The 25,154-nt window shown below is 34.2% G+C and overlaps 1 protein-coding gene across 3 annotated transcripts in view; it reads left to right on the forward strand.

The window, feature by feature from the left end:
* The window catches only part of mei-P26 (E3 ubiquitin-protein ligase meiotic P26), a 56,392-nt gene that overhangs the window by 23,600 nt on the left and 7,638 nt on the right, over positions 1-25,154 (forward strand). Inside the window, exons 2-9 of one of the 3 annotated variants that reach the window (XM_075300579.1) lie at positions 1,660-1,992; positions 8,208-9,602; positions 9,670-9,865; positions 10,103-10,561; positions 10,622-11,927; positions 14,195-14,687; positions 14,747-14,910; positions 14,971-15,203. In XM_075300579.1, the coding sequence (XP_075156694.1) occupies positions 9,121-9,602; positions 9,670-9,865; positions 10,103-10,561; positions 10,622-11,927; positions 14,195-14,687; positions 14,747-14,910; positions 14,971-15,203 (3,333 nt within the window). In that variant the 5' untranslated portion in view covers positions 1,660-1,992; positions 8,208-9,120. Of the gene's footprint in view, positions 1-1,659; positions 1,993-8,207; positions 9,603-9,669; positions 9,866-10,102; positions 10,562-10,621; positions 11,928-14,113; positions 14,688-14,746; positions 14,911-14,970; positions 15,204-25,154 lie in introns of all 3 variants that reach the window. The other 2 variants (XM_075300577.1, XM_075300578.1) reach the window with 2 other exon arrangements.

Raw genomic sequence — 25,154 nt, forward strand, 5'->3', positions numbered from 1 at the left:
TGCCCTCTACCAAGTTCCGTTGTCACTTTTGTGTACGAAGTCCATTCCTGGCCTCAGCGCTGGAAATACTGTCCTGACCACCAGTGCGTCCAACAGTTTCTGGAAAATTTTGTTCTACACTCGGCGTTTCCCAGATATATGTGGTATACCAAATTGTAGGTATTGATGTCCTCTACCAAGTTCCGTTGTCACTTTTGTGTACGAAGTCCATTCCTGCCCTCAGCGCTGGAAATACTGTCCTGACCACCAGTGCGTCCAACAGTTTCTGGAAAATTTTGTTCTACACTCGGCGTTTCCCAGATACATGTGGTATACCAAATTGTAGGTATTGATGTCCTCTACCAAGTTCCGTTGTCACTTTTGTGTACGAAGTCCATTCCTGGCCTCAGCGCTGGAAATACTGTCCTGACCACCAGTGCGTCCAACAGTTTCTGGAAAATTTTGTTCTACACTCGGCGTTTCCCAGATACATGTGGTATACCAAATTTTAGGTATTGATGCCCTCTATCAATATCCGTTGTCAGTTTTGTGTACGAAGTCCATTCCTGGCCTCAGCGATGGAAATACTGTCCTGACCACCAGTGCGTCCAACAGTTTCTGGAAAATTTTGTTCTACACTCGGCGTTTCCCAGATACATGTGGTATACCAAATTGTAGGTATTAATGCCCTCTACCAAGTTCCGTTGTCACTTTTGTGTACGAAGTCCATTCCTGGCCTCAGCGCTGGAAATACTGTCCTGACCACCAGTGCGTCCAACAGTTTCTGGAAAATTTTGTTCTACACTCGGCGTTTCCCAGATACATGTGGTATACCAAATTGTAGGTATTGATGCCCTCTATCAATATCCGTTGTCAGTTTTGTGTACGAAGTCCATTCCTGGCCTCAGCGATGGAAATACTGTCCTGACCACCAGTGCGTCCAACAGTTTCTGGAAAATTTTGTTCTACACTCGGCGTTTCCCAGATACATGTGGTATACCAAATTGTAGGTATTAATGCCCTCTACCAAGTTCCGTTGTCACTTTTGTGTACGAAGTCCATTCCTGGCCTCAGCGCTGGAAAGACTGTCCTGACCACCAGTGCGTCCAACAGTTTTTGGAAAATTTTGTTCTACACTCGGCGTTTCCCAGATACATGTGGTATACCAAATTGTAGGTATTGATGCCCTCTATCAATATCCGTTGTCACTTTTGTGTACGAAGTCCATTCCTGGCCTCAGCGCTGGAAATACTGTCCTGACCACCAGTGCGTCCAACAGTTTCTGGAAAATTTTGTTCTACACTCGGCGTTTCCCAGATACATGTGGTATACCAAATTGTAGGTATTGATGCCCTCTATCAAGTTCCGTTGTCACTTTTGTGTACGAAGTCCATTCCTGGACTCCACATGGGAAATAGTGTCCTGACCACCAGTACCCAATAATAACCAAGCTAAATAACATTGAACAGGCACATGTGGGACACCAAATTGTAGGTAAAGCTGTTCTCTACCATATTCTGTGTATAAATCGTTGTTTTTAAGCACGGAAATACATAAATTTCATTAAATATTCTGTCTGTCCGTCTTATATTAATTCAGTTTTTGTCGTCTCTGTGTCACCCTGTTATTTTTTCGATAACCCTGTTATCGAAAGTTAGCGACGTCGCTATCTTCACGCAGGTTTGTTGCAATTTCTACTGTGTCGTCGAAGGGTTGTACGTATTCGCACTAAGCAAGATTTATAAGAGCTAGGTCGTGAGTTATTGCTATTTGCCAATCGAAATATTTCCGTAGCTGGTAATTTTCTGCGTTTTGTCAAATTTGTGAACAAACACACAAAAATTTGAGCACGTTTATTGGCATGCAAATTTAGTTTTGCACCACAGCAACACTGACTGGAAAGTTAAGGCAACCCTGTCTTAGTGTAGAAAAGATACTACAAAATTTTTTTCACACACGGACTGATTTTGTCTGCCATTCATTTTGTGGAAACAATCGTATAATGGCAAAAAGGTAAGTTTATTTTATTGAAAATATTAAATATATGTTATATCTATAAAAAAGAATAAATAAATCAACATGGAGTAACTGCAAGATGAATGTTGCGTTGGAAGAAAAATTCTTGAATACCACGAGCTCGTCGAAATATAGTGGACGAGAAAAAATGTTCATGTGTGTGTGTGAGAAAAGTTCTTTACCGTTCTGAAATTGAATGATTAGGGCATACCTAGAATTTTATATAAAAAAGTATGAAAATATATTTTTTGTAAAGACTTATCAAAGGATTAAATTACCTTCAAATGACAATTTTTTTTGAAGGGCATGGAAAGCGTCGTCATTGCATGGGAGAAGGTGGAAAATTTTGTTCAAGGACACGAATATTGCCCAGCTCTTGGCTCTTCGCATACATATACATATGTATGTACCCAAATACATGTTTTGTCTACTCAGAGATGAGATTTTACGTTCGAAATTCTTTCGCTCTCCCCGGCCGTGTAAAAATGAACAACGGCAATGGATCAATGATTACGTTCTTGTGTGTAAATGGGGTGGGAGGGAATTTGTGGGCATAAGAAGTGTTTTCCTTGGTTCCTCTTTGTTTAATGGCGTAAGTGTGTTGTGTATTTTCTGTCTGCCCCACAGACGAAAAGGCGCTGGCATTTTCAATACTAGGACTACACGTGTCTTATAATGGCGATAGTTTTTTGTTCAATTCAACTTGGAGAATTTTTACCTATATCTCTTATAAAATGTTGGTCTAATTCGTTTCAAAGTGTTATGGTTTCGTCTCCAAAAGAAATGTGTTACAAGAATAAAAATGGGATTATTGCGCAAGAAGTGAACTTCAAGTGAAGATAAGTTCAGAAAAATAAGCTGCGACGCACGTTGTAATAGAGTACGATTTTTTGGGTGCGATTCCATGACTTGATTGTTTTAGTTTTTGGAAATTTATTAAATAATTATGAATTGCTACTGTAATTAAATTAAAAAACTGGACATTTCACAGTTATGGATTCAGTGTACAAGTTGCTTTCATAATAAAATGTCACAACAAGCTTTCTGTTTCAAAGATACCGAATATGTCTACCCGGGATCTATCTCTATTTGAAAGCATCAGTTTTTTAGAGTGCTTCAAACTAAAAAATATCAACGGGTAGCTCATAGTTGTTTGACATTAACCCTTCTGTGCGTGATGAGGTCCCACTGGACCTTTTTGATTTTTATTCATACATAACTTTCTTTTATATGATTTGCAGCGTGATGGTTTAGGACTTCTTGTATTAAAGTGTTTTAAGTTGAAAACTTTAAATATTTATGTGATTGTATCATTAAATCGGTTTTTATAGGTGTTTGAAAAAGTTTAGTGCGCTTCTGCGTGATGAGGTCCAATGGTACCTACCACAAATTATATTAGTGGTTTTAGCACAGTTTAAAAATCGGTGTAAAGATATTGCGATTTTTGTATTTGGAACAATTAATGACACTAATATCCTTTCAGAAAATACCGTTATTTAGAAGAATTTGTTATTTTTAAGTTTCCATTGGTTTCGTTGCTTGGTAGTACATAATTTTATGTCTTCCGTGGGTATATCCACTATAGTGAAACTACAGGTGCAAAAAAGTTATTTGAACTTCATTGAAATCATGGTCGATCTAAGTATTTATATTTCTATACATGTTACAGACCCATCGGCTCCTGGAATTTGACAAGATGTGCCTCAATTTGGACCGATTTTGAAGCAACAACTTTGCACATAATATTGCGAACAAAACGAACGCCACTAAAAAATCGTGTTGTTTTTTCTTAAAAAATCCAGTTTGTACAGAACATTCAACTACCAAAACAATATATTGTTGCTTGGAACGTATAAGAATACTTATAGTTACCACGTCTGCGACAAATATCAGGGCCTCTCAAAAACTTAAGCATTATCTGTATCCTATTAAAAATTAAAGTAAACTCTATATTCACAAACAAATATCTATATATGCAATTTGTGTGTCATAGAAGAGTCCAACTACAGTAAATAATCGAAAAATATCGTAGGGATAACGCCTTTAACATACTTTTTTATTGTAGGTCCCACGGACCTCATCACACTGGTATAGCTTCCAGTGTTATCACATACACAAGGGTTAAACAGTTGTCCTTATATTGGAACAGAGGTCGGCAATGGGTAACAATATGTTTTCTTTATTGGGTACATACAGTGTCAAAGTATGGGCTTCTGGTGTATATATGTGGTAAAATGTGCTTGTTTACAAAGTATGAGGCTATGATAAACAAATTTGCACTTAGCAAGTCAACTCGACTATTTTCTAAAACAGGCGTCTTTTTTTTAAACAAATATCTGATATGACTGTTTCAAACTTTTTCATAAAAACACAACTTTGCAAGGTAGCTATGAAGGAAATAATTCGATAATTTATAAATATAATTTCTTAAAATAACCTGATCTAAATGCATTAGATGGACCATTTTGCATTGAAAATACGAAAACCGAAAGCAGGTCTTGAAAATGCATGTTGTAGCGGTTAACCCAAAATGGCATTAAAAAATGCCAATCGATGTAACAAGATAAACCGGTTAATCGGTATGTTCACTTTACATAGAACCACGGTGTATCTCTAGTAAAAAACCACCGCAGCCTATATCTGCTAGCGAGGTCTTATTGAGCTTGCCGCAAATAGCAGTGACGTGTGGAATGTTGAAGCGATTTAAGGTTACAACATTATACAATAGTTCCACTTCTTAGGCATTTTTTTCGATTTTTCATTACTGGCGTTTTTACTTAAATGTAAATTGCACTTTCTAAATACATTTATTTGTTTCTTTTTTAAGTAATGATTTTACAAGTGAATTCTAAATTTGGTGTAATGTCTATAGAAGTAGAACGTACAAACCCCACGCAGGTACATAAGTCTGTAGTATGCAGTAGAGCTCGTAGAATAGAAAAAAAAAACAATTTGGTTTACATTTACTCGACGTAATCTTGGTATTCGTTGGGAAAAAGACGTCCAGCTCCACTGAACAATTGTTCGCGGAACTCACTTATTGGAAATCTTGAACATTTTATTGCCGCTGCTCTTAAATGGAGAATTCTTCCATTTGACCATGTTTTTCCCATATGGAGGAATGAGATTTTTGTTTTATTTGCACTGGGTGTTTTGACAATGACAAACTGGATTTTTGACCGAAGACGATTCTTCGGTCGACCTCAAGTACGCAGCCACGCAGCCTCAAAGAAAGTACCAATGGTGGTCCACACTGGTTTATGTTTTGATATAATCCTCGTGTTTTTAGGAATAAAAAAACAAAAGTTTTGGTATAGCCAAGTTTTATTTTGTGAGTTATCTTGAAGTTGCGACTATAATACGGTTTGTCATTTATGCCGGAACTGGATTGACAAACTTTTTGATGTAGTTTCGAGTCAGGAGCTAGTTTATTTAGAATATGATGCTTAACTCATAAGAGATACAGATTAATATAAAAGCATTGATACTCCATTCCTGGGAAAGCTGGAAGTATTCTCAAATTTCCGCGGATCACCACTCAAAGAAAAATTTCCTTTGATATGTTATCAATTGTAGACATTAAAAATAGTCCGAAAGGTATGTTCTAAGGCAAACTCAAATATTTCATTTGCAAATCTTCAGCCAGAAAATCATACCAAAAGGGTACACGTGCCAATAAATCATCCAAATTGAAATATTTTGCAATAAAAGAAAATTTTATAATAGTTTGGACAGTCTCCTGCTATGTAGACTTTAAAGCCATTTCAAAAGAGCATTAAGATAACATGGAATTATTGTACAATTAAAAAATGGTTTGGATATTAAAAAATTTCGGTTACACGCTCGTAAAATGGCGTTCCACATTGCAGTGAAACCACTTGAAACACTCACCGATGAAAATCTTTTTGGTGTTTTTTTTTTATTTGAACTTACGACTCAGTGTAAGCTGTTATGCCTACCATTGTACCATGGTGAACTGAAAAATTTTCATTTGAAGCCAAATGAAAATGGCAGTTAAGAAATTACAACTCGTATGCAATCGGGCAAAATAGTATGGTACAATTATTTATGAGGTAGCCCAAAAATAACAACACAAAGCATTCAATTAAAGGTATAATTGGTTCAACTAAATTTTTAGTTAAAATTAAAAAAAAAAATTATTCACAAACATGAGCTGCATAACAAACATCAAGATTGATGTTTGTTGAGAATGACTACTCTAAAGAGCTGATGCGTGATATTGGACTCGTTGATGATATATGATATTTTAATTGGGGATATTACCTGCGCAGTACTTTTTAATGTCCCCTATACGGCCTAAAAGGGACATTTATCCAAATCGTAAATATTAAATGCGAATAGAGAATATTACCATTTATTCATCATTGAGCATAATCTCAAAGAATAAAGTTAATCTAAAATAGGAATTATCTCTGAACACACTCATACCTATCATCATATATTTCATTGTGCGGATCCCATATTGCAGAACCAATTTTAAGAATTGTTCCGACAAGAGAGGTAACGTAAGGATCCGAGGACTCTTTTGCACAATTGTACTTATATTAATATTTGGTTTCCGATCAGTTTAAATACCTAAGTATTTAAACTGATTGGAAACCATGTCGTATGGTTTGCATTTCCTTAGATTCAAGTCTATCAAATACACCTATCGCCAGCTATTCAGGCCTTTATCACCTGAGCTTTCAATTGAGAAGGAAATCTTTCCATCACCCTTATATATTAAAATCCTAGAATTAAGGCTTGAGGATTATAAAATTTGGGGGAAATCTAATTGAGAAGTATAGGATATCTTAGGTATAGTGCCCTACCGTTATTTCAACCTCTCTTAAACTATTCTGTCAATTCCGGTACCATAAGTTGTGAACTTCCCTCAGCCCAAGTGACCTACGTTTAATAGTCCATTGATGAAAAACATCTTGGTGTTTGGTCAAAATAGGGATTGAGCCCTTTTATGCAAGAGCATGCTGTCTATTGCACCATGGTGGCTCCCAATTGAGAAGTTTAGTTGATTTACTAATATCCTCTAAAACATGTGTATGTTTACCTTGTAAAATTGTAATTGTCGACAAACCCTAATCCATGGTGACAAGGAGCCAAAATCGAAGAAACGCTATGTGATAAAATATCCGTCACCATCTTCTTCAAAACCTTCTGGATAGCACTCAAATTTGCTATCACTCTATAGGGAGCAACCGTGGTGCAATGGTTAGCATGCCCGCCTTGCATACACGCGGGATTCGATTCCTGCTTCGACCGAACACCAAAAAGTTTTTCAGCGGTGGATTATCCCACCTCATTAATGCTGGTGGACACTTCTGAGGGTTTCAAAGCTTCTCTAAGTGGTTTCACTGCAATGTGGAACGCCGTTCGGACTATAAAAAGGAGATCCTTGTCATTGAGCTTAACATGGAATCGGGCAGCACTCAGTGATAAGTTCACCAATGTGGTATCACAATGGACTGAATAGTCTAAGTGAGCCTGATACATCGGGCTGCCACCTAACCTAACCTAACCTAACCTAACCTATAATTGTTCACATCAAAGGTACACCTTGCTTACAGAGAGATCTAAACATCAAAACTATTCTTGGAATACCATCAAGACTTGTAAAAGATTCAACTCGTATCAAATAACTAGGCACAAAGCGTATCTCGAAGACAGAACATCCACTATGCCATAAACATAACTAAAAAGGAGTCCACAGTGCAAGCCGCAATGGAACTATCCCCGTACAAATCTAAACCATCCCGTTCGATGACTTAGACTATGTCCGAAGCATCATCCCAGCCAAATCATAAATGATCGATGGGTCCCTATCAAGATAGTTTTTCACCTTATCAAAATATCGCCTATAACAATCTCTTGATTTAAGATTATCTCGACACCTAGCCACAGGGTATAAAGCGTAGTGGAAAACATTATGAAAACATTAAATATGATATGACCAAGATCCCATCATTAGGTTGATTGAGACAGATATGAAACTTTAATGTACTATATTCACTAAAAACATTTTCAAAACTATAATTCGAAAATCAGTCAATTACAATCTGCTCCCAATAGTATTTTTTCCTGTTTAAAATAAACTAAAACATATATTCATATTATGATGAGTTTACATTATAAGTTAGTAGCCATACATATATTTTATGCATTTACCAAATATTATTTACCTATGCAACTTGCAGGCTTTGAACTAGCAGCTGGAATAAAAGGATACATGGTTTTGAAACTATCACAACGGAGATAATTCGCTAAAAACTAACCAGAGATCTTTTCTTTCCGATTTGAGAAAGTTGGGCTGTTAAACGCAAAAAAAAAACAAAAAATCGCTTACTTTTGCTGCAAGTCATCACCGTTTGTTGTCGGCTGATACACAAAGAATTCTGCAAATAACAACTTGACTATTTGCGGTGAAGAGGGTGAAGGCAAATTGTTGTTGCAAGCCAAATCAAAGCTTCTTTACAATAAACAACAACAACATCAACTATCAACTGTTTAATCGCATACATACACACACAACTCAAATCCAGAGTTTTATAAACAATAACTGCATATAGTAATAACATTACTATAAAATTAATAATAAAAAACGTGATTCTTTGGAACAACAAAACCAAAAATAAGTAAATAAGAAAAATAAAAAGTTTGAAACTATTATAAAATAAAAAAAAATTGGAATATTATTGGAACCAAACCATTTTAAATGATATTAATTATCCCTATTCAAAATCAATAAAACAATATTTAAAGGATATTCAATTAAAACGTGTTTTTACGAATAGAGAAGAACTACGTGAATCGACCTTAAACGTAATAAACAGCGATCAAACAATAGCGACAAAATTATTGGCTTTTTGACAGATATTTTAAAAGAATCAAATAACTGCAACGGTGTCACATTTAATATTTTAAAGTGAAGTGTTGAGAATACTTTGGTCACCAAGGCTAAAACCTATATAGACATACAGATCAAAAGGAGGAAACGTATAAACATAAGTTGAATAGGACTCCATAAATAGTGTCCTTCAACACAATATCGAAAAAACATCATAATCATTAAAAATCTATAAGATCACCACGATTCAAGAGGCTTTATATATGGCAACCTTAGAGGATTTTGCACCCCATATTTTAAATAGCGCCACCATCTCGTCCAATTCTTCGTCTGCTACAACAAACGCTGTTACAAGTGCCGAGTCAATCAACTGCGCCTTTACTTCCGTCTTGGAATCGTCTTCTACATCCGCTGTTGCGAAAACTTTAGAAGGTTCTAGCTTTATCACAACTTCTACTAGTGCTTCCACTTTGGATTCTGTAGTTGATAAATTCGTCAACTCTTTGGATTTGAACGATACATTGATAACAAACGGCTGTAATCCTATAGCGAAGGATTTAAAAAGCATTTCATCTCGCTCTTCGTCTGTAGCCGGTAGCTTAACCTTAGGGGGGCTCGGCGCTGGCAATATGTTTAGTGAAGTGTTTGAAAGTAACGTGGGCTCTGAACTTGAAGCCGGTTCATTAGAGGACTCGTCGGGTTCTTTGTGCGAAGGTGATGTTGATAAAAATTGCAAAATCTGCAGGTACTTTATTATTTCAACAGCTCTTTTGTTCGTTGCTCATCTAAATATATTTTTTTATAAATTTTAGTTCACGTTTGCAATCGCCTCGTGTTCTTTCTTGCCTTCATGTATTTTGTGAGTCTTGCCTTTCCAAGTTAATTAGCGAAGATTCATCGGGATGCAGTATTTCATCATCATCATCTACTTCTTCTACTGGTGGAGATATTTCTTCTTCGAATTCCAATTCGCAAATCAAATGTCCCGTATGCAAGCAAATTACAACGGTAAGTAAAATTATCTATAAAATGTATCTTAAGTCATTAATTTGATGACAAAATTTATGACAACCAAATAATTTCAAGACAACAACAATTTGTTAAAATCCATTAAGCAATGATTGACTTTTCAACTAAATGTTGGTACTATGACATATTTGGAAATTTTAGTATTATGACATATATTCCCACGTAATGGAAATCATTTTCGAAATTTAAACATTGTTTTGTTTGGTTTGTTAATAGGTTGGACCCAAAGGAGTGCAGTCATTAACATGTGACTACATTTTAACCAATATTCTGGATTTGGCTACTATTGAATCGGAGCAATTGCATTGCACTTCTTGCAAAAGTAAGGAAAATGCGATTTCCCGTTGCAATGATTGCGCCAATTTCTTGTGTAGCGGTTGCGACAATGCTCACAAGTATATGAGATGTTTCGAAAATCATGAAGTCGTCAAGTTGGAGGATTTGCAGAAAACCACCGACGGTGATAAGCCATTGATTATACACAAACCATTATACTGCAATGTTCACACTTCAGAGAATCTCAAGTATTATTGCTTCAATTGTCAAATACCAGTGTGTAATGACTGTTTGATCGCCGATCATAAGGGTAGTGAACATCACTATGATATTATAGCATTGGCTGAGAAATCAGTTCGCGGTGATGTTGAAAATCTTATGAAAGAGGCCAAATCGAAGGTAAAATTCTTCATTAATTAAGATAATATTGTACTTACTTATTTCCAAACTTTTTTATAGGTGCAATATTGCGACGAAGCCGATGCAAATTTATCCAGTGCTCTAACTGAACTACAAGCTCAACATGATTCAGCACGTGACCTGATTCAGGAAACGTATGAGAACTACAAAAAAATTATTGAAAAATGTCGTGATCAAGCATTGGTGGAGCTGAAAAAGTTGCATTCAGAAAGAGTACTGAAAATTATGGATTTAATGCAGAACATTCAGAATACTATGGGTAAAATCGACAACACATGTAAATTTACCAATCGTGTATTAGAACAGGCAAATGCTGCAGAATTTCTATCTATGAAAAAATTGATTGCCTCTCAATTTATTAATATGATCAATACTACTCCGAAATGTGATATTAATTATTCGCTCATGTTTGATACAAAAACTGATAAATTTGAGCAACTGGCCCAGGATACATTCGGCAAGTTCCGCACCGAATCTACTCCACCATCGCCAAAAGAAAGTACACCGCCACCAACGCTACCAGGAATGCCACCAAATATGATGAATGGTCGCGTAGGCAGTGGCTCTAATGGGGCAAATGGTGGAGTTATGAACTGTTCAAACAGCTCACAGGGCCAATTGACAAGCTCCGTAACGGCCAGCAGCCCGATATCTCTTCCAACTTCTATGCAAAGTTCCTTTGACGGTGACATCTATGCTTTGAGTAATGGTTTCATGATGTCTAACGTACTTACTCCGGATTCACCACCTCAAGGCCAATCTGGATTGCCAAACCATCACCATCAATTACAACATCAGAACAGCACTTCTTCTCATCATAGTAGCGTCAGTGGCTTTAATGGTTTAGGTTCCATTGGATCTGGCAATGGCAATAACTTAAATAACAACTTGAATAATACATCTCCAGGATTTAATGGGTCTCTAAGTGCCACTCAAATTAGTGCAGGACCCTCTGCATCTTTAATGGGACCCAACAGTCTTAATGGCATGAATAGTTCTGGCCCTTCTGCTTTGAATGCCTTGAACAATCCTATCAACAATAGTCTTACAGCTGCTCTCAACGGTCCTTTGGGTGCAAATGGGGGCGTTGCAGCTGTGCCCCCACCAGGTGGTTATAATAGCATTCTCGAATACAATTTATCTCGTCTTGCAAGTCTTACTGAAAATACACCAGATACTCTTAACGACGCACTGGTCGGATCGCCAAGCGGACCGACTAACCAATCTGTAGTTTCCGCTGCTAATTCACAAAATCAACCAATCACATTGGCTGATATTTTATCTGGTGACCAGAGAGCTTTTAACAATTTGCAAGCTCTTGCGAAATTGGGCTTAAACAATAATGGTAAGTTTACGATTCCTATTCCCGAGTGAAAAAAAAAAACAGTAAAACACACGAGTATTATAAACATTTTCACGTGATTGTATTGCATTGCGAAGAAGTTCTTTGTAATTTGTATAGAATTTGAAACGGCTACTATATGTCTGTTAGATTTGATCAATAGAACGATAAATCTAAATTTTAAAGTTATTTGATTTTGTTTGTAGGATTCATCTAATTGGGATATTGAGCATTTATATTTTTGTGCGTGACATTCTAATCTGTTCGTGAAAATAGAGTTAAAGTCAAAAGTGGTCATCACCCCATATACCAAATTTCAGGGCTTTTGTATATTTCTTTTTATTTATGTAGACCCATCGCCTTAGAATGGTGATGATGGTATAATAAGTTAGAATTTCCATTTGTGACACATGGGAATACCCATTTGCGACTTTATAAAGTATATACAGTATGTCAAGAAAGTGTTTTGACAATAGGATAAAACTTATGTTTTGTTCCAAAATTAAATATAATTTAATTTTAAAAAATATTTTATTATGTATTTTGCAAAGTATACATATTTTATTTTTCTCAAAACGAATTAACAACTCGATTTTTACTTCAATTATTTCTGGAATTTGAAATATTTGGCAATGTCAAAAGACTTTCTTGACATACTGTATATATATATTTTTAATCAGGAAGAAATTCTGAGAAGATAAAACCATCTCCGTCTGTCTGTAAACCTACAGAAATGTTTATCTGATTTGGCTGAAATTGCTTAATATGGTGTGTATCGGCCCATGGTTTGGTATAGAGTCCCCATATAGAATCATCTCTCGATTTAATTTCATGAGATTCTCTTCTAGACATCGTAAAGTTCAGAGATATTTTAGATCGAAAAAGAGCTGAGTCGAATTTGGTTTTTATTGGTCCAAGTGTAGGTAATAAATATATAAATAATGTCCTTCAACACAATATCGAAGAAACGTCATAATCATTAAAAATCTACAATATCGCCACGATTCAAGAGACTTTATATATGGCAACCTAAAACGATTTTGCACCCATATAAATAGCGCCACCATCTCGTCCAATTCTTCGTCTGCTACAACAAAATCTAGAGATATTTTAGGTCGTTTAAGTCTAGGTCTTGGTAAATCACCTAGACCAATATCCCAATTTGACTTCTTGTGCATCTAGACACCATAATTTTTGGATTCGCAAGATATTCGAAATCTAGAGGTTCACAAAGACCTGGTCCACATTTTGGTAAAACCCCGTATAAGCCCGATCTCACGTTTTGAATCTTCGGGCATCTAGACACCGCAATTTTTATGCGGGACCTTCTCTATTTGCTATCATAATTTATTATGATTTTTATTAGTAAATAAAGAAATACATAAATTTTTATTCATTTGTCCTGAAATTGCAAATCTAGGGGTATGTCAGAACCATAAAAAGATGTAAAATTTTTTTATATCGGAAAGGTTTTGATATAACCCTTATATATAAGATTACTTTAAAACTCAAATAAAAGTGATTGTTTTAAAGCCAGAATGGGATGCAGTCTGCATATATAACCTGTCTGCGGATTTGACTTCGTGGGTGGATAGGAGGCGCTCTGATCATACAAATTGCATGAAATCACATGAAACGCGTTATTTCATCCGATGGACGCTTAGACATATATACATTATTTAAAATTTTCTGTTTGTTTAATTTTCTAAAATGTTATGTTTATGTTTATGCACGGTGCAAAACAATATTCGATAAATATTGTTTTGCGCCGTGCATAACGTCGCATTAATTTTTTAAACATAGTTTTATTTTTTTTTTGTTTAATTTAATTGTATTTGTTCTTATTTAATTTTTATTTTGTGTTCCCTTTTAATTTTATTAAACAACATCTTTGACCCACCAAAACAATCTCATCACACCCTCTACCCTAAATTCTCCGCTGCGTGAATATAAACTTGAATGGCTTGAATGAAAAATACTACTATTTTACTCCATCTGTGTGGGTAATGTGTGTGTTAACCAAATAAATATGTAATTTGCCATTGGTTTACAATAAACATTGGCATTTTTTTTACTTGTTTATTACATAAAATATATGATAAAATAATGATTCGACCGTTTTTGTTATTAATGGCAAATCTGCAATAATTGTAACAAAAATATAATTATTGTTGTTGGCACATCACTAGTAGATTTTCACACAGACATTACAAGCAATCAGCTGTTAACAAATGGACCCTCACCAACTGGATTTGATTGTTTATTGTCAGATTACTGCCTGCCCACAGCACCCTCGCCAAGTTTACCAAATTTGCCACCTCTATGCCCAGGTGGTGGCGGAAGTGGTTCTGTAGACGATATGAGTATAACTAGTTTCCATGCCCCACAACAAGTACAACAAACAACGACGAGCATAATCACGGGCCGCAATAAAGCAACCCCAATGCAAATACGTTGCAAATTTGGTTCGTTGGGTACATCAAAGGGACAATTTAACTCCCCACATGGATTTTGCTTGGGCGTTGATGAAGAAATTATTGTTGCTGATACAAACAATCATCGCATTGAGATTTTCGATAAGTCGGGTAATTTGAAATTTTATTTTGGAGTACCTGGAAAAGAAGAAGGTCAGCTATGGTATCCTCGTAAAGTTGCTGTTATGCATACCAATGGTAAATTTGTTGTTTGCGATCGTGGCAATGAACGTTCCCGTATGCAGATATTCTCAAAAAGTGGTCATTTTATGCGCAAAATCGCCATAAGGTAATGTAAGCATTGTATTTTCTAATAGATCGCTAGTTTAATTAAATATTTTAACATAGATACATCGATATTGTGGCTGGGTTGGCAGTGACCTCAAAAGGTCACATCGTTGCAGTAGACAGTGTATCTCCTACTGTATTTGTCATATCGGAAGATGGGGAATTGGTACGCTGGTTTGATTGCAGTGATTACATGCGTGAGCCATCTGATATTGCAATTAGAGGTACGTTCCCATTATGGCATTTGTTGTTGAAATAATATAAAATTTTCAACATAATTTTAGACAACGATTTCTACGTATGTGACTTTAAAGGTCATTGTGTAGCTGTTTTTCATGAGGACGGAACATTCCAATATCGCATTGGTAATGAGAAGGTTACATGTTTTCCTAATGGAATCGACATTTCAAATGCTGGCGATATTCTAATAGGCGACTCACATGGCAATCGTTTTCATGTAGCTTGCTATTCACGTGATGGCGTACTTCAATCCGAGTTTGAGTGTCCACATGTCAAGGTAAGTTTTTTATAGCACATTAGTTTTCGAACATTTGTCTTAACCAAACACATATCCCAATGTTTATAAATAGCGAAACGAAATTATTTTTTACTTTCTCATTTCAACGTAGTGAATAGTAATTGGAACGCCTTACTAAAATAGGACACATTTCTCAGTAGGGTGCCACAGTTTGTGGTGCATCATTTAGTGCCGTATGCGAAAGTATTTTTAGAAAATACATTTTCAAGTTTTGAATAGTTAGAGCTGATATTAAGATAATAATACTTTGTTGAGCTGCCAAATTGTTTTTGTCCAATTTCCGAATTGTTTGTGTTTAGTGCTCAAAACATTTTACAAATTTTCGATAATTTATTTGTTTGTTGAAATTTCTTCCCACTCTGTTTACTAGCTTTCTTATCTCATCCGTAGGAATGGGTTTGGCTTTTGTTTGTTCGTAATCCTTAAAATTTTGATATATGCATCACATACAATTTTTTCACGAAAATCGAGTATTCAATAATTTTTTTAATTGAAATGTCTTCAATCAAAAAAATGATGGTATTAATCACCCATTTTGATATAAAACGCAACACGATTTTCAATTAAAAATTTAATTGAGTTTAGTCACGGAATCAATTAATGTTTTAAAATGATTGGTTTTTTGGCATACAATTCAATTACTCAATTAAAATCAAATAGTTGAATTAAATAATTATATATGTATAGGTCGAAAACCTTAGTTGTTAGTTAGTACCTTTATTTTTTGTATTAATTTTCATAATTTATTATGATTTTAAATAAACTAATAAAAACTAGGAAAAACACGACTAATGTACGCGTTAGAATTGTTGTTGTATCCTGGAAACCAGTTTCTGTAAGTTGTCACATGTTGTTGTAGTTGACTGTAGAAACAATAAGCATTGTTCGACTGTTCACCACTTAGGTGAATTCTAACAAATAAGCTTTCTAAAAATAAATTTCGTGTTGTTGCATTACTATGTAACAAAATGAAATAAAAATAAGATTAAGGGACTTGTAACTTATATGAAAAGATGATGTACAGTGGGAGAAAAGATGATTCAATTTGTAAGAGGAAATTTCCCAAATGTTTTCTCCATAAGGAGTTAGCATAAAGGGTCCAAAATTGAGTTATCTCTCCCAGCCAGATCTATACTAAAGGCTGTGGAAAGGTTCATTCGCCCGAACCGAAACATGTACAGTCCAGGCGTGTATAGATCTGTATCTGGCGTTTTCTTTTCAATGGATCTATTAACCATGTTCCCTAATCTATATCTGTCCATAAAGCTCGAAAAATGTTTGTATAATTAGATAAACTAATAATAATAATAATTAATTTATATTGGCAGTACTACATTTTAATCAAACAATTAATGTATTGCGCACCCAAAATCTTATGGCGATTTCGATCGGGAAAAAAGGTGCAACATTCTAGGAATTGATTGCAAAATATAAAGGACAATGTCATAGATTTTGCATCCTGAATCCCTCACAATATTATGAATATACAATAACTTTGGAATGACACTATCATTTGGGCGAAAATACAATGAGGGCCTAACCGTGTAACCGTATATGGCCATTTCGGCTTGGTTGTAAAATGAGTTAAATAAAAAAAAAAAAAAATATTGTAACACCAAGGCAACATATTTTTTTCGAAACGAAAACGCCCTTAGTTAATGTTTGAAATCATAATATTTTATTTTTGTGAATTATGCTATAAATAATAAAACGTAGTTCTTGTTATTTGTGTTTTGTTCTAACACAACTTACACATACAATAGTGATCAATAAAAACTAAAGGGTGAAAAAAATAAACTATTGAAATCATTATCTTCCTTATCATTGTAACCCTGTCAGTATGTTCCTTCTAATATGGAGATGCGCCTAGATTTCATATAAATCAGCAGTCTGTAGCTTAATTAGTTAGTTTTGTTCAATTAAAAGTTAATTTTGTTAAACATTACCTGCATAGAATACCAAGCTGAATTCTTTACCCTCTAATGCCCCAATTTTTTTGCCAGCTGATTAAATTTTCAATGTTAACGACACGAAAGCAAGAAAACTAAACAAGAAAAATGTATACGGTAAAATGCAGTATATGCTGCAAAGCCTCTTGAACAGTTTTAACTAAGTTTTCTTTTTATTGTACCCATTTTTGTTGTCTTAAGGTGTGTTTTACTAAAAGCTTCCTTATGAAATGAAGACCGCCTAAAGGCGGGCATTAGAGGGTTAATTATAGGTTGCAGATTTATATTCTTCTTTTGGCGTTGTAGACTTTTGGCATTAAATGTGTCTTATGGGGGGTCGGCAAGTCCTTTCATACATTGAAATTGTAGTTGTGTTCCTTTACTTTACTCGTAGTAAAAAGTAGTAAAAGAGAGAAATATTGAAAATCCTGTCAGATTTCAAAATTTGTTAAATAAACAGGAACGAAAATTTAGTAAAAAATAGTAAAAATGCCCAATAAAAAACAAAAGAAGTATTGTGATTAGAATAAATATTTTCAAAACATGGAAGCACGTAAATTAACAGCCTCTTTCTGTATGTCGAACGAACTCTATCGATCGACTGAAATGCATAGAAACAGCTGTTTTTTGGTTATAAATTTAGCAGTTTGTTTCCATCTCAGTCGATCGACAGAGCTCGTTCGACATACAGAAACAGGCAGTAAATACTTTTATATCGCAATTATGACAAATGGCCATTAGCGTAGCTAGACAATATTCCTAGGGGGGGCTATAGCCCCTCTAGCTAAAAATGAAAAGACTGAACTTTTAGGTTCACTTAATATTTGATTTTATAAAAATTAATAAAAAAAATCAAACATCAACATAACTAGGCAATTATTTTTTAATAAAGCAACTAAAAGTAGTTCCACACTTTTTGCCAGCACAAAATTGGGAGTTCTAAGGACACAACTTTAAAAGCACTTCCAAAAATGTCCTCACAAAGAAGTTAATTATTTTAACTACACAGGAAGTTTTTTAATTCAATGTTTTATAACTCGTTTTTTGTTATTATTTTAATAGGTAATTTTTGTTTTTCAAATAGGTTAAAAATTAATAAAATAATTAATAAAATGGTACAAATTATTCAAATTTTTTCCGGAAATATGGAAAATCCATTCTAGAAAAATTGTCCTATGACAAGTTCATATTACAGTCATCGCTTCTCATTCAATTTTGCATCACTCCCAGACCCAAAAATAACTTTCTTCACTAATTTTTTTGGCAATGCTGTTTTGCAGCATTATTAATATATGCATTTATAAAAGAATAGTTTTAATATCGATTACTACTTGTTTTTTAAATTGACTAAAAATCAGACTAAACTAAATTATGAAGGAGCTTTAGTTATAAACCTAAACATAAATGTAGAAACTTAAATCATAAGTTCAACCACAGGTTTATTTCATAAATATCAGACTTCAAGCATTCACTTATAATAAAGAAACTAACTTACAATTTAGAAGACAATGTTAAGAAATAAATCTATATATTGCCATCGGCAACTACTACCACAACCCAAGTAATGTCTTTAGCGTAACTTCTGGGCCTAGGACTTCTCTCTGGCTTCTGGGCCTAGGACTGCATAAACTTGACATATAGTTACACCTTAATACTAAGTAAGTTGGACCCAGAAGTGGTGCAAAATTAACGCAGAAGCGATGAATTTAACATGGGCTTGTCATAGGACGGAAGTCATCCATTTCAACAGCCCTTACACTGAATTTGCATCACTTTTTTAGGTGTGATTCGAACTCAATGTTTTGGATGTAAATTAAAAAAATTCTGTGATGTTTTGTCAAATAAATAATTTTTATATTTTTCATTTGACAAAAATTTTGTCCTTAAATATTTTCAAAAATTCACAATTTTTTCAGATTGGATTTAGCATTTTTTTCGACAAAATTTAAATGATTTGTACCAATTTAGGAATTCTTACTCCGTTTTTAACGTACTTGAAGCAAAAAAAAAAAGTTAAAATTACCCATTAAAAGTATGAAAAAACCAAGTTATAAAAAATTGAATTAAAAGAACTTCCTGGGTAGTTAAAATAAAGAACATCATTGGGAGTGCATCTTCTGGAAGTGCTTTTAAAGTTGTGCCTTTGGAAGAACTTCCAAATTTTTTTGCTGGGGTCTTGATCAGGGAGAAATTATAAGACGATATGACGATGTCCGTCTGTCTGGCTATCTGTTGTAATCAGGCTACATCTTTCAATAATTAACCTATAGTGCGCATACACGTATTTTGTCTACAAGCAAGTCAAGTCTGAAGATGGGATACATCGGCTTAAGTTTCGATTTTGCCCCCCATATATGACTCACGAACATTTTCGTGACTCACGCGTGAGTCGTGATTTTAGTGACATCCTAAGTGTGCGTGAGTACACTTAGGGTGTCACTAAGTGTGCGTGAGTATCTTACCAAAAAATATCGTGCGTGAATAAGATTTCTCCGTCGTGAGTGTGCGTGAGTAAAATATTACCCACGTGCACACCTCTACTAGGGACCTACAAACCTGTAAACATAGAGGAAAACATCTCAGCTTTGACACAAAGAAAAACTTATGCTGATATATTATCCATTCAAAAGTTACAGAATTATTTCATATCTACTACTTTTACTCGAAAGAATTTTGTCGATTTTTCGCTGGGGACCAGATCTTTAAAATACGGTGGGTGGGGAAGCAATTCGAAGCCCAATTCATGCATTTTTGCCATCGTTCTCAATGTCTTGTGGCACGGTGCGTTGTCTTGGTGGAACAACACTTTTTTCTTCTTCATATGGGGCCGTTTTGCCGCAATATCGACCTTCAAACGCTCCAATAACGCCATATAATAGTCACTGTTGATGGTTTTTCCCTTCACAAGATAATCGATAAAAATTATTCCATGCGTATCCCAAAAAACAGAGGCCATTACTTTGCCAGAGGAATTTTGAGTCTTTCCACGCTTCGGAGACGGTTCACCGGTCGCTGTCCATTCAGCCCACTGTCGATTGGACTCAGGAGTGTAGTGATGGAGCCATGTTTCATCCATTGTCACATATCGACGGAAAAACTCGGGTGTATTACGAGTTAACAGCTGCAAACACCGCTCAGAATCATCAACACGTTGTTTTGTTTGGTCAAATGTGAGCTCGTGCGGCACCCATTTTGCACAGAGCTTCCGCATATCCAAATATTGATGAATGATATGACCAACACGTTCCTTTGATATCTTTAAGGCCTCTGCTATCTCGATCAACTTCATTTTACGGTCATTCAAAATAATTTTATGGGTTTTTTTATGTTTTCGTCGGTAACCACCTCTATCGGGCGTCCACCGTCCTCCGTGCTCATTTCACCACGCTTGAATTTTGCATACCAATCAATTATTGTTGATTTCCCTGGTGCAGAGTCCGGATACTCATTATCAAGCCAAGTTTTTGCTTCCACCCTATTTTTTTCCCTCAGGAAACAGTATTTTATCAAAACACGAAATTCCTTTTTTTCCCATTTTTTTCACAATAACAAAAGTTGCTTCACAAAAGACGCTCTATCTCACAAACTAATTGACTTACAGACGTCAAATTTTGATACGAATCATTTGAAGGTTGATACTATATAAAAATAATATGCATTTAATACTAGCGACGCCATCTATGTGCCAGACCGGGGACTTATCAGCCAACCTGTTACTTTTAGTAATTTTTTGGGTTGAGGAACGGTTTCTAGTAAAAGCTAGTAAAAGTCGTAACTAGTAGTACGTAAATGTACTCAACTAGTCTGTTAAAATTTTAACCAATCAGAGACAAAAAAATAATGACAAAACAATATTATATTTGGTATTATATTGATCATGGAAATACTTTGTTAATTCTGGAATGTAAATGGAAAATACATATTTTTATACAAATTTATTGCAATTTTCGAATATTTTTAAATCCAAAAGAAAGAACATAGTGATTGTAATGCAGCTCATTAGGTTGTTTATCAGATATGCTCCTCCCTGCATGGATTCAAACTGAAAAAGACAGGTAAAACAAACGTCAACAAACTTCGCAACTTGAAGGTAAATCTTCCAAAGCACCCATAGCGCTCTTGCTTTTAAGTAAACTAGGCGTCATTGCAAAAATATTCTGTATACCAGATGATTTTTGATTAAAACAATGGAGTTGATCGATTGAACAATTTTACGAAATGAATGAATAAATCAGTGATGCCAACTCCCGAAGGGCAAAAAGCACCAAAAATACCACAAAAATTACTCCAGTCAGCTAAAACTTACTACTAAAACATGTTTTGGGTTTTGATATGATTAGAAGCAATTTTAATTTTATGAAATTAAGAACCTCTATCCAAGTGTACAGCTTTATAATTTTTACTGCTTATTTTACTTTCATTCAATTTATTTGATTCAGTAATGAATTTCAAATTTCAAAATATGTTTTTCAGAGGAGAAAATACAGTTTAAATTTGGAAATATTCTCTAGTAGTTTAATATTTGAAGGGAGTCCATTTGCTATTTCAATTACGAGTGCATTTGTCAATTTAGTACGAACGTTTTTAATTACATCTTTATCAAATTCAGAAATTCTGCACTCATCGTTAGACTTTTCAAAGGAATACCCTAGAAATATATTTGAGTGTCTTAAGCATTTGACAGTCTAATCCGAAAATATGTCGTCAAGAAAACTCAATACTATTCAAATTGAAGAAAGCACCAAAAGCACTAAATGAAAACGCAAGAAGGCACAAAGTTGGTGCTTGTTTTGAAAAGGCACTAAAAAGACAATTTGGTTCTTTTTGGAAATTAAAAAGCTCTAACTGTCTGTTCGTGGAATTTTCGTTCGCCTCGAGACGAACGATTCGTCAAAAATCACATTGATATATCGAAAACAAGAGTCTGTGAAATCCCAATTCTTTCGGTGTTCGATAGTAAATCATAAATAATGAGTTCATGACAAATTTCAGAATTTTCTATCATGTATATCTAAAGTTATTTTAAACGAACGATTCGTCTCGAGTCGATTTTGTGTTTCATGAACAGGCAGTAAATTTGGTGCTAAAATCACCAAATTGGCATACACATTCCCTTGTTCTCTTTTCGCTCAAAATTTTTCAATCGCGAAGGTGATTGGATCAATCACATGTTTAATGGGAAGCTCAAAAAACATGTTAGTAATTTAAAATTGTTTTCCGAATTCCGATTAACAAATTAATTGAATCAATTAATATTTCAATCATTTTTAATTGGTTTTTATTCGGATTTGGTTAAATAACAATGGTTTACAAAAAAAATTATGTACACTTGATGAGAGGCAACTTTTCTTATGTATTTTGATCTGCTGAATACGAAAAATTAAAGAAAAAAAATATGGAACAATTTCACTAAACAAATTATATCTCCAGTTAGAAATATCCGATTATATCGTCGTTGGTACTTAAATGAAAGCTATTAAGATGGCGAATAATCGTTCATTGGATCTGTGTTAAGTTAAGTGGTTCAAAAAATATGGTTTATACTTTTCTGGCGGAAAAGGTCCATTGTAAAATACGTTTTTTTGAAAATTTTTCGATATTTTTTGACCCACTTAACTTATCACAGATCCAATTATACACGATTATTCGTCATCTTAATACGATATAATCGGGCAATTCTAACTCGGAATATTATTTGTTTAGTGAAAAAAGATCGAAAAACTAAAAATAACGGGATATCTCAAAAACTGTTCCATAAAAAATTTTAAACATTTGTTTTTCGAATCCAGCAGATCAAAATACAAAAATGTCGACTATCATCAAGTGCACATTTTCAGCGTAAACCAGTGCAATTAATTGAATCAATTATCATATTAATTCTGTGATAATTTTTTGTGTGTAGTTTTGAGCTTATTCACGAGTAACCATTGGTTGTCTGCCAGAAAGAACACGAATTTCGATATTTTGAATTCCCTTATTTCGCGTGTTAATTAGGGCTCTGTATAAGTGTTGCCAGATAATTTTTGAACGTCCCCAAATATTAAGAAATCATCAACAAACACGGTTGCCACAATTGGTAGAATTCTACATAATATGGTAGGTTATTGTTTGGTAGTTTGGTAGAGTTCTTGATGTTTTGGTAGATTTAGCGAAACATTCCTCTCCAACTAAGATATACCACAATTTTCTATAGAAATAACATTTTGACAAACTTTCTATAAAAATACAATTTTGACAAAATTTTGAGAATAATTTTTATAGAAATAATATGAATAAATTTTCTATAAAAATTTTTTCTGTAAATATAACATTTTGAGAACATAGAATTAAACTGTTGAGAAAATTTTCTATAGAAATAAAATTTTGAAAAAATTATCTAAAATTTTATATAGCAATAAAAATAAATTAAATTTTGAGAAATTTTTCTATAGAAATAGAATTTTGAAAAATTCAATGTATTTAAATTTTCATGTAAGATAATACTATCAAAGTCGATTGTAGAAGTAGTAACTTTCCCTTGTTGGTGCAAGGTAAAACCTTTAAATATCGACCCATTTATAATTCGAGGGTATATCCAAAAAATTGTCGCTAATAATATATAATATTGCAAATACTGGAAAAAAACATTGATAAAAAATAATAAGGGTTGTTTTTAATTTGGATTACTTTTGGCACGAGTAGTAACCGTGACAAGTTGTTCTAGAGTTTTTCAAAAACCCCACAAAACTGGGTGGTAAATAGGTACACACTTAAAAATTCAATTTAACAAAAAAATATAATAAAACAATATGTATATCAATTAAAACAAAATAATTCAAGGTTGAGTTCAATTAATTATTAAAAAACGGTTTATAAAATGCATTATATAAAGTAGAAAAATAAAAAATGAAGTTCAGTACATATTTTACTAATCACTTGTAAGTGTAAAATTATGACACAACTCTTGAATTATTAAATTTGTGGAACATTGCAAATGCTCTTTTAACAGAAGTCTTTGAAATTTAAAATTTTAGCGAAGAAAATACTAATGCATACTTGCCTAGCTTGTGTTGATTGACCACCCGCATACATACGTGGACAGATAAACGAGGCCATGGTTTTTATATTTTATGCTTTTTATTGAATATTTCGGATTAATTTATAAACATATTTCGTGTTTTTGAAAAATAGTTTAGAATTCAGATAGGACTAAATAAAAACTCAAATTCAAGAAATTCGTCGAATTTTATGTGGACAGTAAAATAGGGCGAACTCGAGAGACAAATCTCCAGCTTCCCTGCAAATACACCTATTTTACTGTGAATTTACTTTATTTTACGTTATTATTTAGTCCTATCTGAACTAATTTTCAAATATACGAAATATGTTTAATTTATAAATTAATCCGAAATATTCAATAAAAAGCCTTAGTAAAGGGTGATTTGTTAAGAGCTTGATAACTTTTTTTTTTAAAAAAAACGCATAAAATTTGCAAAATCTCATCGGTTCTTTATTTGAAACGTTAGATTGGTCCATGACATTTACTTTTTGAAGATAATTTCATTTAAATGTTGACCGCGGCTGCGTCTTAGGTGGTCCATTCGGAAAGTCCAATTTTGGGCAACTTTGTCGAGCATTTCGGCCGGAATAGCCCGAATTTCTTCGGAAATGTTGTCTTCCAAAGCTGGAATAGTTGCTGGCTTATTTCTGTAGACTTTAGACTTGACGTAGCCCCACAAAAAATAGTCTAAAGGCGTCAAATCGCATGATCTTGGTGGCCAACTTACCGGTCCATTTCTTGAGATGAATTGTTCTCCGAAGTTTTCCCTCAAAATGGCCATAGAATCGCGAGCTGTGTGGCATGTAGCGCCATCTTGTTGAAACCACATGTCAACCAAGTTCAGTTCTTCCATTTTTGGCAACAAAAAGTTTGTTAGCATCGAACGATAGCGATCGCCATTCACCGTAACGTTGCGTCCAACAGCATCTTTGAAAAAATACG

This window comes from Haematobia irritans, chromosome 3 (assembly GCF_050003625.1).
Source record: "Haematobia irritans isolate KBUSLIRL chromosome 3, ASM5000362v1, whole genome shotgun sequence".
Classification (NCBI taxonomy): Eukaryota; Metazoa; Arthropoda; class Insecta; order Diptera; family Muscidae; genus Haematobia; species Haematobia irritans.